Source organism: Prionailurus viverrinus, chromosome B3, assembly GCF_022837055.1.
Source record: "Prionailurus viverrinus isolate Anna chromosome B3, UM_Priviv_1.0, whole genome shotgun sequence".
NCBI lineage: Eukaryota > Metazoa > Chordata > Mammalia > Carnivora > Felidae > Prionailurus > Prionailurus viverrinus.
In genome coordinates, this window is record NC_062566.1 from 139,556,443 (window position 1) to 139,571,475 (window position 15,033).

General features: G+C 46.4%; 1 protein-coding gene across 4 annotated transcripts in view; it reads left to right on the forward strand.

Moving 5' to 3' along the window:
• PPP2R5C (protein phosphatase 2 regulatory subunit B'gamma) overlaps positions 1-15,033 on the forward strand; it is a 129,064-nt gene that overhangs the window by 77,585 nt on the left and 36,446 nt on the right. For all 4 annotated transcript variants that reach the window (XM_047863689.1, XM_047863690.1, XM_047863692.1 and 1 more), the window contains one exon: positions 1,965-2,164. In XM_047863689.1, the coding sequence (XP_047719645.1) occupies positions 1,965-2,164 (200 nt within the window). The remainder of the gene's footprint in view (positions 1-1,964; positions 2,165-15,033) is intronic.

A 15,033-nucleotide genomic window follows, 5' to 3' on the forward strand; every position in this document is an offset into this window, starting at 1 on the left:
GAGGGCGCGAGCACTGAGGCAGGAAAGCCCGAGGGCCCGGAGGTGCGCCCTGGGCGCAGGTGGGTGTGGGGTCTCAGCTCTGGGCCCGGGACCCCTTCACACTCCTAAACGTTATGTAGGACCCCCGACGAGCTTTTGCGTATGTGGGTTTAGCTACCGATATTGACCATGTTCCAAATGAAAGCAGAAAAGATAAAGTGTATATTTATTAATTCATATAAAAATAACAAAACCGTGTGCTCGCTTTGGCAGCACGTATCCTAAAATTGAAAATAATAAACCTCGGGGCGCCAGAGTGGCTCAGTCGCTGAAGCGTCTAAGTTTGGCTCAGGTCACGATCTCGAGATCCTTGAGTTCGACCCGGCGTCGGGCTCTGTGCTGACAGCCCAGAGCCTGGAGCCTGATTCCGATTTTGTGTCTCCCTCTCTGCCTGCCCCTCCTCTGCTCGTGCTCTGTGTCTATCTCTCAAAAATAAGTAAACATTAAAAAAATAATAATACAGTAAGCCTAGCGCATGTTAACAGAAATAACGTCTTTATGAGCAAAGCCATATTTTATGAAAGAAAAACAAATTAAGTGAGAGAGTGGCATTGTTTTCTCTTTGTGCACATCTCCCTCCTGCCTGGCTTACTAGGAGATCGCCGGATTCTCCTGTCTGCTTCTGCATTCAGTGTGTCGCCGTGTGTCTTAGTTGAAATGTATGAAGACACATGTTTGGGGAAGCTGGGGACGAGTTCCTTAATATCCTTTGCACGTAGTTCCAGAATTTTCTTTGATATTACACCAAAACCTAAACAGGCAGTTTCTTGAAGGAATCTGTGATGGGGAATCTGAAACCATATAATGAGCCGAGCATACATTTTATTCCATTAAAATCCAGCGGAAGGACTTGCACTTTGAGTGCCCTGGAAGGACCTTGTAATGCCATTTATTGATCACTTTGAAGATACTGGTTCACTGAGTTTTGCAGACCTTCTGAGACACTTTGCAAATGTCGGACACGTTTCAGTATGTGTATCGAGAAACCTCACTCATTAGCGTCACCCCCAAAGCTCATCTTCACCCCAGGGAAGCCGTCAAGCTCACGCTGGCAGATAGCTTTCCAGACGTTCCAGAATCCTGGAAAATCGTCCCGAGCTCTGCCACTTCCCAGCCCTAAGGTGGCCCTCCAGACTGGTCTCTTCCCTCTGTTGTGTCACTGTACAGATAACCTGAAAAAACACGTGTCCGTACCGAGAAAGCTTGTAGGATGGTCTCTGCCCAGGCAGGCACCCACTGTGTAAAGGCGAGTGCTACGACTTAGGACTTTGCACTGTTTCTGTGCTGCCGTCACCACTAAGATCACCAGGCGTCGTGTCTGGTGTGAGTTGACCGGAGCCTAGAGTAAGGGACAAAAGGTGTCTTGTGGAGCGCCAGAGCGGTGACTCCGTGTGTTTGCAGCCGCTCGTTCTGACAAGCCTCAAACTGATGGCACTTGCTCCGTGTTTGCAGGAAGCCAGGGGACACCTGTGTGCCCTCCCCCCGTCACCCTCTTCACCTCGCCCTACCTGTGTCCGCGGGCGTCGCTGGCGTGGGCGTCCGTGCCCCTCGCCCCGGACCGGGGCCTGCGGTCTGGCTCTCGTTCCGGGGCCCGGCATGGTGCCAGCGGGTGGTGACAGCCAGCAGTCAGGCGGTCGTTGCCGAATGAGGGAACGCATCCAGAGGGCGTATTCTGCACAGTAACCTCGATGTGGTTTCGGAGAGTAAACGGTATAGAAACGTTCTCATAAGCGCATGAGCTGAGCCGTTGATGGGCTGTCATTTTTCTGTTTGGGGAATGTCTGACCTCTCTTCACCCCCACCCCCTCCCTTCCCTCGAGTCTCTATTAATTCAAAATAAAAATAGTAGAAGGCTTAGAAGCGTTTCACAGTGATTGTGGGTTAAGCATCTTTGCGATCAATATACTTTGCTTTCTGCTTTTCAGATGTTCCTCCTGCTGATCAAGAGAAGCTTTTTATCCAGAAGTTGCGTCAGTGTTGTGTCCTCTTTGACTTTGTTTCCGATCCACTGAGTGACCTAAAGTGGAAGGAAGTAAAACGAGCTGCTTTAAGTGAAATGGTAGAATATATCACCCACAACCGGAATGTGATCACAGAGCCTATTTACCCGGAAGTAGTCCATATGGTAAGTGGTTACAGTCTGACCAGTGCGTCCCGACCCTGAGTGACACACAGGGCTCTGGCGTCCTGAGCACAAGCCGAAACGTTTGAGCCTAACACACTCCCCACAAAGAAGTCCTCTTGTTGCAAAATTCGCACTTGAAGAATGGAAGTCTTGGTAATGTGTCCTGTGTTGTAACGATAACAGTTGAGGGAACTGGGTACCTTCCAGGGCCAGTCGAAGTGTCCCGTGTGTTAACTCCCACGAGTACCCTATGGGCCACATACACTAGAGCCCTCATTTGAGCGTACTATCTTACCCTCTTTGATGTAATAGTGCTCACTATAATTTAGAAGTAAACATGTTGTCCATACTTGTGCAGGAAAACTTTAATGATGGGGCAGAGTTAAAACAGTGATGAGACCGGGCGCCTGGGCGGCTCAGTCGTTTGAGCGTCCAGCTTCGGCTCAGATCATGATCTCACGGTTCGTGGGTTTGAGCCCCATGTTGGGCTCTGTGCTGACCGCTCGGAGCCTGGAGCCTGCTTCGGATTCTGTGTCCCTCTCTCGCTCTGCCCCTCCCCCACTCGTGCTCTGTCTCCCTCTCTCTCAAGAATAAATAAACACTAAAAAAAAAAAAAAAAAAAAAAAAATAGTGATGGGACCGAGCTGGTGTCGGGACAGTCTGCCCTGAGTGGCCGAGGTGGCCTCTGTGGTCCTGCGGTTAGTTCATTGTTGGTTTCATTCAGGCCCAAATCTCCGTTCTGTGGTCACCTGCTTCACAGCCTGTTTCTAGGCCCTTTGCAGGATCCCGTTTCAAACTTGTGTTGTTTGACACTGAACTTGTTTTCTGTTGAGTGTTTTTTTGAATTGTTGGTGTCTCATCCACCTCTGAAATCAGTACTCCCTGGTTCTAAGGGAGTCCTTGTTGCTTAATATAAAATGTTATATCCTGATTTTCACTGAACTCCTCCTTAAGTTACTGATTTTTTCCCCCAAAGCTACATGTTTCAGAAGTGACTAATCTTATGACCTAAACTATGTTTATTTCTCACTTTAGTGTGTTTGCTTTGGAAAAGATATTCGAAAGCGATGTTCATTTTTGTGCTTTTCATAACCTGTTGTGTCAGAAGTCGCTATCGACTTATTTTAACTTGTTGTTGTTAACTCTTTTAAAGTTAAGAATTTACCAATGTGTGGTCAGCCCGAGGCTGTGAGGTTCCTTCCCCATCACTCATGATGAGGGCCCCGACCTTTTCCTGTTCAGACTAAAGAAAATGGGAGTCTCGTTTTTTCTCTCCTTACTTTCAAGCCTCGTTTACTTTGGAAGGCCTCCCAAAATGCCAAAATCTCAAAGAAACAACCTAACATTTTCCCTAACACCTTCGTAATTTTGTCATTCACTTTATAATCCTCCTGGAACCTTGTTTTTTTATAGTGCAGGAGAGGGATATAACTTTATTTTCTTACAAAATGATAGAAAAATCATTTGCCTGTACATCATGTGTTGAATATTCCCCTTTCTCCATTGATTTTAAATGCTTCTTTATTGCATATCAAATTTATTTTATCTTTAAATTAAATTTGGGTGCCTGGGTGGCTCATTCAGTTAAGCACCTGACCTTGGCTCAGGTCATGATCTCGCGGTTCATGACTTCGAGCCCCACATCGGGTTCTCTGCCGTCAGTGCAGAGCCTGCTTCGGGTCCTCTGTCTCCGCCCCTCCCCTGCTTGTACGCACGCACATGCTCTCTCTCGCTCACTCACTCAATAATGAATAAACATTTCTAAATTATTTTTAAAAATAATAAATTAAATCCATTTGTTAATACATATTAAATATCTAAGCACATCAATTTGTTACATATTAAATCACATGGTTGGAAGGTTTTTCCTTTTTTTTTTTTTTTAACGTTTGTTTATTTTGAGAGAGAGTGGGAGCATGGGAGGGACAGAGAGAGAAGGAGAGAGATCCCAAGCAGGCCCCACACTGTCAGCACAGAGCCCGACCCGGGGCTCATTCTCAAGAACCATTCTCAAGAACCTGAGCTGAGATCAAGAGTCAGACACAAATTACTGAGCCCCCCCCCCCAGGCACCCCAGGTTTTTCCATTTTTAAGGAGGGAGGAGGAAGAATGCAGAACATGAGGCTTAGGTCAGCCTGGTTTGGGTCAGATGCCTGGCTCTGAACCGGGTCCCCTCCCCTGTTCAAATCAGGCCCCCTTGTGTTTACAGTGCACGTTACCTGGACGCCTGGGGGGCCCCGTTGGCTAAGCTCAGGTTATGATCCCATGGTTCATGGTGGGATCGAGTCCCTCGTTGGGCTCCACGCCGTTAGTGCAGAGCCTGCTTGGGATTCTCTCTCCCTTTCCTTCTGCCCCTTCCCTATTCCTGCTTACGCTCGCTCTCTCTTTCTCCCTCTCTTTCTCCAAATAAATGAGTAAACATTAAAAAATAAAAAGAAGTGCACATTACCACAACTGCTCAGGATGCTTAAAGCCCCGGAACTCTTGTTTAGATTAAATTATCGTTACTTCTCTCCCTGTTGATAATTGGGTCCTAACTGGGTTCTCTTCCCGCTCTCTTCACTTTGTCCCCCACCCCAAAAGTCAGGTCGGTCTTTGGAGTGTTGGACAGTTGACCCCCTAAAGTACTTTACAGATACTTACTGAGCATCCATTATGGGCCAGGAACTTTTTTAGGTGAGGAAATAGCCTGGTGGACAGTATTTCTGCCTTCTCAAAGCCTCCCTCTTCGTGGGACCGGCAGAAGGAAGAAAGCACGTAGCCAGGATGGTAGTTGATGGTGGTTTCTTGCCCTCTCAGAAGTGGAGACTGAGTGCCAGACTCACGCGGTCAATAGAAGGCCTCCACCCCCAGCAGTGCCTAGACCCAGCAGAGCAGGTGGGAGAAATGTGGGTCCCTTCCTGGTTCCACCGGATGCCACGTGCTTTGCTGACCCCTGAAGCAGCACTTAGCCAGCCCCCTTGAGTATCGCCTGGTGTGTGTGTGGTCACAGTACCTTTAAAGATGTGAATTTCCACTTACTTTGAAGAATCCGAAGCTCTGTAGATGCTATACTCCTTATGCTACTGCTTTTTTTTTAACGCTCATTTATTTATTTTGAGAGAGCACACTTGAGCAGGGGAGGGGCAGAGGGAGAAGGAGAGGGAGAGACAGAATCTCAAGCAGACTGCATGTTCAGCACGGAGCCCAGCGTAGGGCTTAATGCCACGACCTTGAACCCCTGACCTGAGCTGATACGAAGAGTCGGGTGCTCGACCAACTGAGCCACGCAGGCGGCCCCTTATGCTACTTCTTTTAAATGTGGTGCCTGTTGGGGACGCCCGGGGGGCTCAGTCGTTTGGGCGTCCAACTTCAACTCAGGTCATGATCTCACAGTGAGAGTTCAAGCCCCACTTTGGGCTCCTCGAAGACAGTGTGGAGCCTGCTTTAGATTCTCTCCCCCCCCCCCCTCTCTCTCTGCCCCTCCCCCATTCACATGCACGCACTCTTTCTCTCTCTCAAAATAGATGAATAAACTTTAAAAATATGTATTTGCCTGTTAGATTGGACTGCTATATAGTTTCTGGACAAATGCATTGAGAAGTCATTCATATACATGCAGTTCACTCATTTAAGGGGCGCCTGGGTGGCTCACTCGGTTGAGCGGCCGACTTCGGCTCAGGTCATGATCTCGCGGTCCGTGAGTTAGAGCCCCACGTCGGGCTCTGTGCTGACAGCTCAGAGCCTGGAGCCTGCTTCAGATTCTGTGTCTCCCTCTCTCTCTGACCCTCCCCCGTTCATGCTCTGTCTCTCTCTGTCTCAAAAATAAAAAAAAATAAACGTTAAAAAAAAAATTAAAATATACAATCCTGGGGCACCAGGGTGGCTCAGTCCGTTAAGCACCCAACTTTAGCTCAGGTCATGATCTCACTGCTCCTGAGTTTGAGCCCTGCATCGGGCTTTGTGCTTGACAGCTCGGAGCCTGGATGGAGCCTGCTTCAGATTCTGTCCCTGTCACTCTGCCCCTCCCCTGCTCTCTCTCTCAAATATAAAAGAAAATATAAATACATACATACATAATAAAATATACAATCCATGGTTTTTAATATATTCACAGTACTGTGCAGCCTTCGTCACATCTAATTGTTTATAACATTTTCATCCCTCTAAAAATAAACCCCAAGCCCATTAACAGTCACTGCCAGTCCTCCCTGACCTATCACCCCCAACCTCCGGCAGCCCTTTATTGCCTTTCTGTCTCTCGAGAGTTGCCTACCCTGGACATTTCCTGCCAACGGGGATTATGTGATGCGTGGCCTTCCTTCACTGGCATAATGGCTTCGAGGTTCATCCGTGTTGTAGCCTGTATCACTTATTATTTGTGTTGCCAAATAATATTTCATGCTGTGGACACGTACCACATTTTTATTTATCCATTCATCCGTGGATGGGCATTTGGGTTGTTTCTGCTACTTGGCAGTGACGAGCGACGCTGCCGTGAACACTCCCGTGTGAGCTGCGGTGTGCGTGTGTGTGCTCGTTTCCCTGGAGTATTTACGTGGGAGCGGAGCTGCTGGGTCCCGTGTTAACTGGGTGTTTAACATTTGGAAGACCCGCCAGACTGTCTTCCAAAGCGTCTGCCCCCGGATGCACCCCCACCAGCAGGGCGCGAGGGCTCCGGCCCCCCCGTGTTGTCCACACTTGCTACTGTCTGTCTGTTGGATGCTAGCCATCGGGGTGGGGGTGTGGTGAGACCTCGCTGTGGCTTTGATTTGCATTTCCCCAGTGAGCATCTTTTCATGTGTGCTGTCTGCTTTTATACATCGTGGACTTCAGTCCTAGCGTGAAACAGAGTGTTACGGGTCATCCAGCCCGTTTGTTTTCAGATTGAAAAAACTCCTGAGAATGAGGGTGAAAGGGAACCGGGCCCACAGGGGGGCTCCTGGCGTCTAGAGTCTCAGGCCTAAAGCTCATTGTCTCTTCATTTCAGTCTTATTTGAAATCTAAGCAACCATCTGTTTGTTTGTTCTTTCCATTAAATTCTCTAGTTAATCTGTTTTTCAGGCATTGGCATTTTGTTCTTATAGTCAGTACACTGATAGAAAAACCACCGTTTTCACAGACACCCGTTTTTACTTAAGTGACTCAGAGACAAACTGGTGATTCAAATGAACATTAGCAAGCATTTCTCAAAAAATAAACAGAATGAGAATGTCGCTTAAAGGAAAATAAGTGAGAGCGTTTGTTGTCAATGCAAAGTTTGAGCTTTGGGGCAAAAGTTTGCATTTTGAAAAATTTGTATCCACTCAGTGCAAGCATCAGCCACCCGGGGCCCCGGGCTCTCCTGCTTAGATCAGCGACGCTGTGAACAGATGGGATTTTTAGTACATGTGGCGAAATGAGTCCCCACTGGAAGATCTACATGACCCGCTGAACCGGTATTTTCCCCATGACCGATAAACGATGTTCCGTAATCGTGGGTGGGCCAGAGAGCCATTCAAGGTGCAAGAGGCACCATTGGGTTTTAACGTAGAGACCACCTCACCGCTAAGAGAAACTACCATTTGTCAGTTGGGTGTAGCTTCAAAGAAGTCCACGGTTCTCTGAAAAGGACCTATTAATTATTGCTCCCTTTTCCAAGCTGCACCACGTAAGAGACATTTACTTCCTGTATTTCAGCCAAACCAACATTCAGAGCGTAGAAGCAGACATGAGAACCCATCCGTTTTCTATTAAGCCGGACAGTAAAGAGAGTAGCAAAAATGTAAAAAAACACCACTCTTCTCGCTACATTTGTGTTTGTTTTGCAAAATACAGTTTGACCCCGAACAACACAGGTTTGAACTGGGAAGGTCCAGTTATACCCGGATTTTTTTTTTTAATATAAATACAGTACAGTACCATAAGTGTATTTTCTCTTCCTTATGCTTTTTTTTAGCATTTTCTTTTCTCTAGCTCACTGTATTGTAAGAATATATATGCTACATATAAAACACGAAATGTGTGTTAATTGGTGTTTATGTCATCAGTAGGGCTTCCAGTCAACAGTAAGCAATGAGTAGTTAAGTTCTGGGGGGAGTCGGAAGTTATACGCAGATTTTCGACTGCGCGGTGGATTGGTCCCTGTAGCCCCTGCGTTGTTCAAGGGTCACCTGTATTTTCTGTAACATGAGATTTAATGAAATAACTAACACTGTTACGGAAAATTATTTAAATATTCAAATAGCATTTGTATTGACACGGTGGCCTGATTTTTTTTCCTTCTTTTAAGTTTCTTTATTTTGAGAGAAACAGAGACAGCTTGAGTGAGGGAGGGGCAAAGAGGGAGGGAGATAGAGAATCCCACGCAGGTTCCATACTGTCAGCATGGAGCCCGATGAAGGGTTTGAACCCACGAACCATGAGATCATGACCTGAGCCGAAACCGAGAGGCAGACGCTTTAACCGAGTGAGCCATCCACACACCCCTGGGCTTAGTATTTTTTAATGGATTCATGTTTTTTTTAATTTTTCTGGTTTAATTTCTAACGCAGTTGACATCAGAAATGACTCATAAGCCAAAGCTCTTTGGGGTCCTTGGTAACGTTTAGGAATTTAAGGGGGTCTGAAAACCAGAGGGTGAGAACCACTCTTCCAGAAGCACACTGCTCCAAGGCAGCAGCAGCAGCACCACCTGGGTGCTTGTTAGAGATGTCGCTTCTGGGCCACCTGAGTGGCTCTGACTTCGGCTCAGGTCATGATCTCATGGTTCATGAGTTTGAGGCCCACGTGGGGCTCTGTGCTGTCATTACAGAGACCACTTCAAATCCTGTCTCTCTCTCTCTCTCCCCCCCCCACCCCTCCCCCACTTGTTCTCTGTCTCTCTCAAATTTTTAAAAAAAAATTTTGACGTTCATTTTTTGAGAGACAGAGCACAAGCAGGGGAGCGACAGAGAGAGAGGGAGACATAGAATCCAAAGCAGGCTCCAGGCTCTGAGCTGTCAGCACAGAGCCCAACACAGGGCTCGAACTCAGACTGTAAGATCGTGACCTGAGCCGAAGTCAGACGCTTAACTGATGGAGCCACCCAGGCGCCCAAGATCCTTTTTTTTTTTTTTTTAATTTTTTTTTTCAACATTTATTTATTTTTGGGACAGAGAGAGACAGAGCATGAACGGGGGAGGGGCAGAGAGAGAGGGAGACACAGAATCGGAAACAGGCTCCAGGCTCCGAGCCATCAGCCCATAGCCTGACGCGGGGCTCGAACTCACGGACCGCGAGATCGTGACCTGGCTGAAGTCGGACGCTTAACCGACTGCGCCACCCAGGCGCCCCTCCTTTTTTTTTTTTTAATTAATTAATTTATTTATTTAGAGACAGAGCAGATCACAAGAGAGGGATGGGCAGAGAGAGGAGACCCAGAATCTGAAGCAGGCTCCGGGCTCTGAGCCATCAGCACAGAGCCCAATGCAGGGCTTGAACTCACAAACCATGAAATCGTGACCTGAGCCGAAGTCAGACGCTTAACTGACGGAGCCACCCAGGCATCCCAAAATAAATAAAACAACAGTAAGAAACTTTGTATACGTGGTGTGATGGTGATGCTCTTCTTACCAAGACATTGGCTAGGTTTCCAGGGAAAATGAGCCCATCATGTCATTGTCCTCTCTACTGCTTGTAAATGGCCAGATAGTGCTTTACAAGTCATTTCTTTGATGCTTAGGGTTCAAGTCAGCATTTTCCATTAAGAGCAAAGCAATTCTTCTTGGGTCCCTATGAGGGGTTTACTGCCCAGAGACCCAGGGTGATTGTCCTGTACTCACATGAGAGTTGACGTTCTTCTCTATTTTCACATCTGATGCTTACAGTGTGTTCTGGAAAGTACTACGTGTTGTGAGGGTGAAGATGCTTTGGAAATGGGAGAGGAATGCACGTTTTGGTTAAAGAAGATAGTATATTAAGCAGGAAAGCTTCAAATAGTCTACAGATTTCTTTCAAGTGAGGATTTAAATCATGCATTCCCCTTTCGGCTTCGTTGTTTTTGTTTAGCCAGTCACAGGAGCATGGGTTAGAGAAGCAAACATCAGCAGGGAACTTTCAACATATTAAAACGTGTGGTGCTTTCTGAAATCCAGAGAGGGACTTCTCTACTTTCAGTGTCAGTAATATCAATATCTGCTTTGAGATTTGTTCTTACTATTTTTGGAGAGTCCTCCTTGGCTTAATGTTTTCAAACCATCAAAGAAATGCACGTTTGTTTTCTAATCGAAATACGCACCAGTTAATATTTCTTCTTACTCCACACCTCCCCAGTTCTACCCATACCCATTTCTAGCCAACCGGTGTATGTTTATCATTTCTTCAGAAGGCTTCTGAGAACCCTGGGGGATGACAAATGTGTTTATTATCCTGATTGTATGATGGTTTCCCAGATGTATGCATATGATGAACATGTCAGATTAGAGGGGCACCTGGGTGGTTCAGTCAGTTAAGCGTCCAACTTCACCTCAGGTCTTGATCTCACAGTTCGTGGGTTCAAGCCCCGCATCAGGCTCTTGGCTGTCAGCGCAGAGCTTGCTTCGGATTCTCTGCTCCCCCCCACCCCACCCCCAAAAATAAAAACATTTTTTTAAATATCAGATTGTACACTTTAAACACATACCGTTAATTGTATCTCAATTATACCCCAGTAAAGCTGGGCGTTTTTAAAGCTCCTAAGTGGAAGAGTATTTCTTTTGATCTAGGGGCACAGTGGAGAAACTCCTGAGATGCTAAGGACGTTGTGAACCGAGGTTTGGGAACTTATGGGCAAGAAGTATCCTTTCATAGCATGTTTTAAAATTAATTCTTAATTTACATACAGCAAAGTTCAGTCTTTTTAGTGAACAGACACATACATATAACCATGTAATCACCACCACGATCAAAATCGAGAGCAGTTTCATTACCCTCCCAAAAAATTATTTTGCCACTCCTTTGTATAGTCAAGACTTCTCCCCTGTTGTCCCTAGCCACCACTGATCAGTCCGCAGCTCTCCCATATCGTCTTTTCCAGAATGTCACGGAGGTGGGCTCATACGGTCTGTAGCCTTTTGAATCCAGCTTCCTTCATTCTGCATAATGTGTTCGAGGTCCACCCCAGCGGTTTGTTCCCGTTAGCTGCTCAGTGGTATCTCACTACATAGACGTACCATGGTTTATCCATTCCCCAGTTGAGGGGCATGTGGGGCAATAGAACTGCTGTAAGTATTCACGTGCAAGTTTTGGACATAGGTTTTCACTTAACTCGGGTAAACAGGCAGGACTCCTGGGTCATGTCCTATGTTTAACTTCCTAAATCACTTTCCGTGCCAGCAGGGTGTAAGGATTGAGGTTGCTCTGAGTCCTTGTCAACACCGGGGTCCTCAGTCCTTTAACCTCATTTTGGCTTTTTTTTTTTTTTAATTTTCAAGTAATCTCTCCACCCGACGTGGGGCTTGAACCCACGATGCTGAGATCAAGAGTCACCTGTTTTACTGACTGAGCCAGCCAGGTGCCCCTCTCATTTTGGCTTTGATTTGCATTTACCTAGTGACTGATGATGCTGAACATTTTTTCCTGTGCTTTTTCATCATTTGTAGATCTTCCTTGCTGAAGTGTCTATTCAGATCATTTGCCCGTGTTTTAATTGGGTTGTTTGTTTTCTTATTATTGAGCTGGAGGCTTCTTTACGTATTCTACATCCAAACCTTTGCCAGTCTACCTTCTTTCAGTCTATGGCTTATGTTTTTATTTTAACCCAGTGTCTTTTACAGAGTTTTAATTTCGATGAAGTCTGACTTATGATTTGTTTCTTTCAGTATCATATCTGAGAAGTCTTTGCCTAACCCAAGCTCACAAAGATATTTCTCTTAAAATGTTTATGGTTTTATAGGGTTTTTTTAATGTTTGTTTACTTGGGGAGGGGAGGGGTAGAGAGAGGGAGAGAGAGAAACCCAAGCAGGCTCCGTGCTGTCAGCGTGTGAGATCGTGACCTGAGCCGAAATCAAGAGTCGGATGCTTAACCGACCGAGTCACCCAGGCACCCCTGTGGTTTTATAGCTGTATATTTTATATTTAGGTCTGTGATTCATTTTGGCTGAGGTTCATTTTGTAGCATATGGCTGTCCAACTATTCCACTTACTGAAAGGACTAACCATTCTTTGAAATGGTTAATTTCTTTTGCACCCTTGTCGTAAGTCAGTTGACCATATTTGTGAGTCTGTTTCTGGACCCTGTTCTGTTGCATTGATTAGGGATCTTCTCGCCGATACCACACTGTCTTCATTATTGTCATGTCACTTCATAGTAAATTTTGACATCAGGTAGTGTGAATGCTTCGATCCTGTTTTTCTTTCTCAAAGCTGTTTGCCTATCTAGTTATTTTACTTTGCCATATAAATTTTAGAATCAGTTTGGTTTTATCTACAGACTATCCTTCAGGGGTTTCGATTGGAATCGCACTACTCTGCAGATTCGGGGAGAGCAGATACCTTACCCATAGTCCGTGAACACGGTATGTCTCCATCTTGGCATCGTTTTGTGGCTTTCAGCATACAGATCCTACATGTGTTTTTTTAGGCTCATAAATATTTCATCTTTTGGTGCTGTTGTAATCAGGGCTGTTCATTTTCTAATTGCTTATTGTCTTTTTCTTACAGTTCTGTCAAGTTTTATACCGTGTCATTCAGCGCATAGATATTAGTATTACTTATTGGTTGACTCCTTTATCGTTATGGAGTGATCCTCTTTATCCCTGGTCATCTTAATTGCTCCGAAAACCACTTTGATGTTAATATAGCCACTTCTGCTCTCTCTCTTGACTCATGTGAACCTGGAATGTCTTTTTCCTTACTTTTACTTGTGACCAATTTGTGTCTTTATATTCAAAGCAGGCTTGTTGCTGACAGTAAGGAGCTGAGGGTTACTTTATTCAGTCAGAGGTCTGCGCCTTTTGATTGATGAGGGTATGCAAGCGACTTGCTTTCAGTGTGAGTATTGATGTTGTTGGGTTTCAGTCTCCTGCGGAATGTGCACATTCCTGGGGTAACACCTGGACCCTACCATGAGAGCAGGCTTGAGCTAACCTCCCTAATTAGGAAATGCACAGGTTTTCTCTTAAGATTGCCACTAGGATTTTTATCATTCACCTAACCTTATTTGGGCTCACCAAAAATCCAGTTAGAATTATGTTTAAGATTGCATTCAGTGTGCAGGTTGCCTTGTGGAGAGGTTATCTTTGTAATAGGACGTCACCCCACACCAGGGAAGGGAAGATTCCTTCATTTGTTTGAATATTCTTCTGTGCCCTTTATTAGGGTTTATGCTCTCTCCATTGGGGCCTTGTGACTGGGCAGTGAGTTCCTAGTGACCAAGGGGTCACTTCTGGGACTGTGTTCCTGGACTCCTCCTGTTAATTACATTCCCTAATTATGTCACTGTTAGTGGAGAAGGTGTTCACGTTAGTTTCCCATTTGTATTTTTGGTTTTTGTATCATACCCAGCTGCAGTGGTCTATTCTGTTGCCTGTTGGCTTTTTCAGATTTGATGTAACATTTCCAAACACAATGTTCCATTTTTTAAAAATGCTGGGGCGCCTGGGTGGCTCAGTCGGTTGGGCGGCTGACTGCAGCTCAGGTCATGATCTCTTGGTTTGTGAGTTCGAGCCCCGCATCGGGCTCCGTGCTGACAGCTTGGAGCCTGGAGCCTGCTTCAAATTCTGTGACTCCTCTCTCTCTGCCCCTTCCCCCATTTGCGCTCTGTCTCTGTCTTTCAAAAATGAATAAATGTTAAAAAAAAAAAAAATGCTGACAGCTGCCTGGGTGGCTCAGTCAGTTGAACATCCAAGTTTGGCTCAGGTCATGATCTCACGGTTTATGGGTTCGAGCCCCACGTCGGGCTCCATGCTGACAGCTCGGAGCCTGGAGCCTCTTCAGATTCTGTGTCTCCCTCTCTGCCCTTCCCCTGTTTGTTCTCCCACCCTCCCTCCCTCCCTTCCTCCCTATCTCTCTCTCTGTCTTTCTCTCTCTCTCTCTCTCTCTCTCTCAGGAAATAAAATAAACGTTGGGGAAAAAACTTCCCGCTTTTCCCCTCACCCCGCCAGCCCCAGAATGCATCTGTTTCTGTTGTGGGAGGAAGAGCATCTAGACAAACGGAGATTTGGCCTTGGGTGGACTCAACCTTTATAAATCCTGTGCACGTGAATAGAACAATAAACAACATAGTGGAACGGCCTTTGTGGTCGAGAAGGAAGGACTGAATAATCAACCTTTCTTTCCTCATTGTCTCTGAAATCAGACTCTCGGTGCTGTTCGTAGGAGTGTCCCTGCCTGTTGTCAGCCTTAGTATGTTCTGCTGCACCTCAGTTACGTCAGGGCATGAACATTCTATTAGTTCACCCATTGGTCGTGAGTACTACAGATCCAGAAAGGCGTCAGGATGCTGTGGAATCTCAGCCGTTTCCCATACGGTTACTTCCCACGCCAGTTCGGTTTGCATCTAATTCCATAAATGCAGCCCTCTGGAGGGGAGCACCCACAGGGGCGATTTTAAACACCGAAAGCGGGAGTGTCGAGAGAGCAGGTGCTTCCTCGTATTACAGGGTCAGTCCCACCCCGCGTGGTGTGCGCCCACGTGCGCGGAAACCGCGCGTGCGCGTTGCTGTCCCATTTCACACGGGCCCGGTGCCGAGAGAAGATTCACTCACTTTCAACACGTGAGAAAACCGAGGCGTGGGCAGGTTTTTCCCTGTGCAGGGCCTGCTTCTGAGTCAGAAGGCAGCCTTGCCAGCCTGTCTGCGTAGTCTGATCCTGGCTGGGTCCGCACCTCGGGGCGCACACTCACTCGGTGCGTGAGAATGCGTCTGGTCCACATCTCCCCGTGGGTTTTTGTG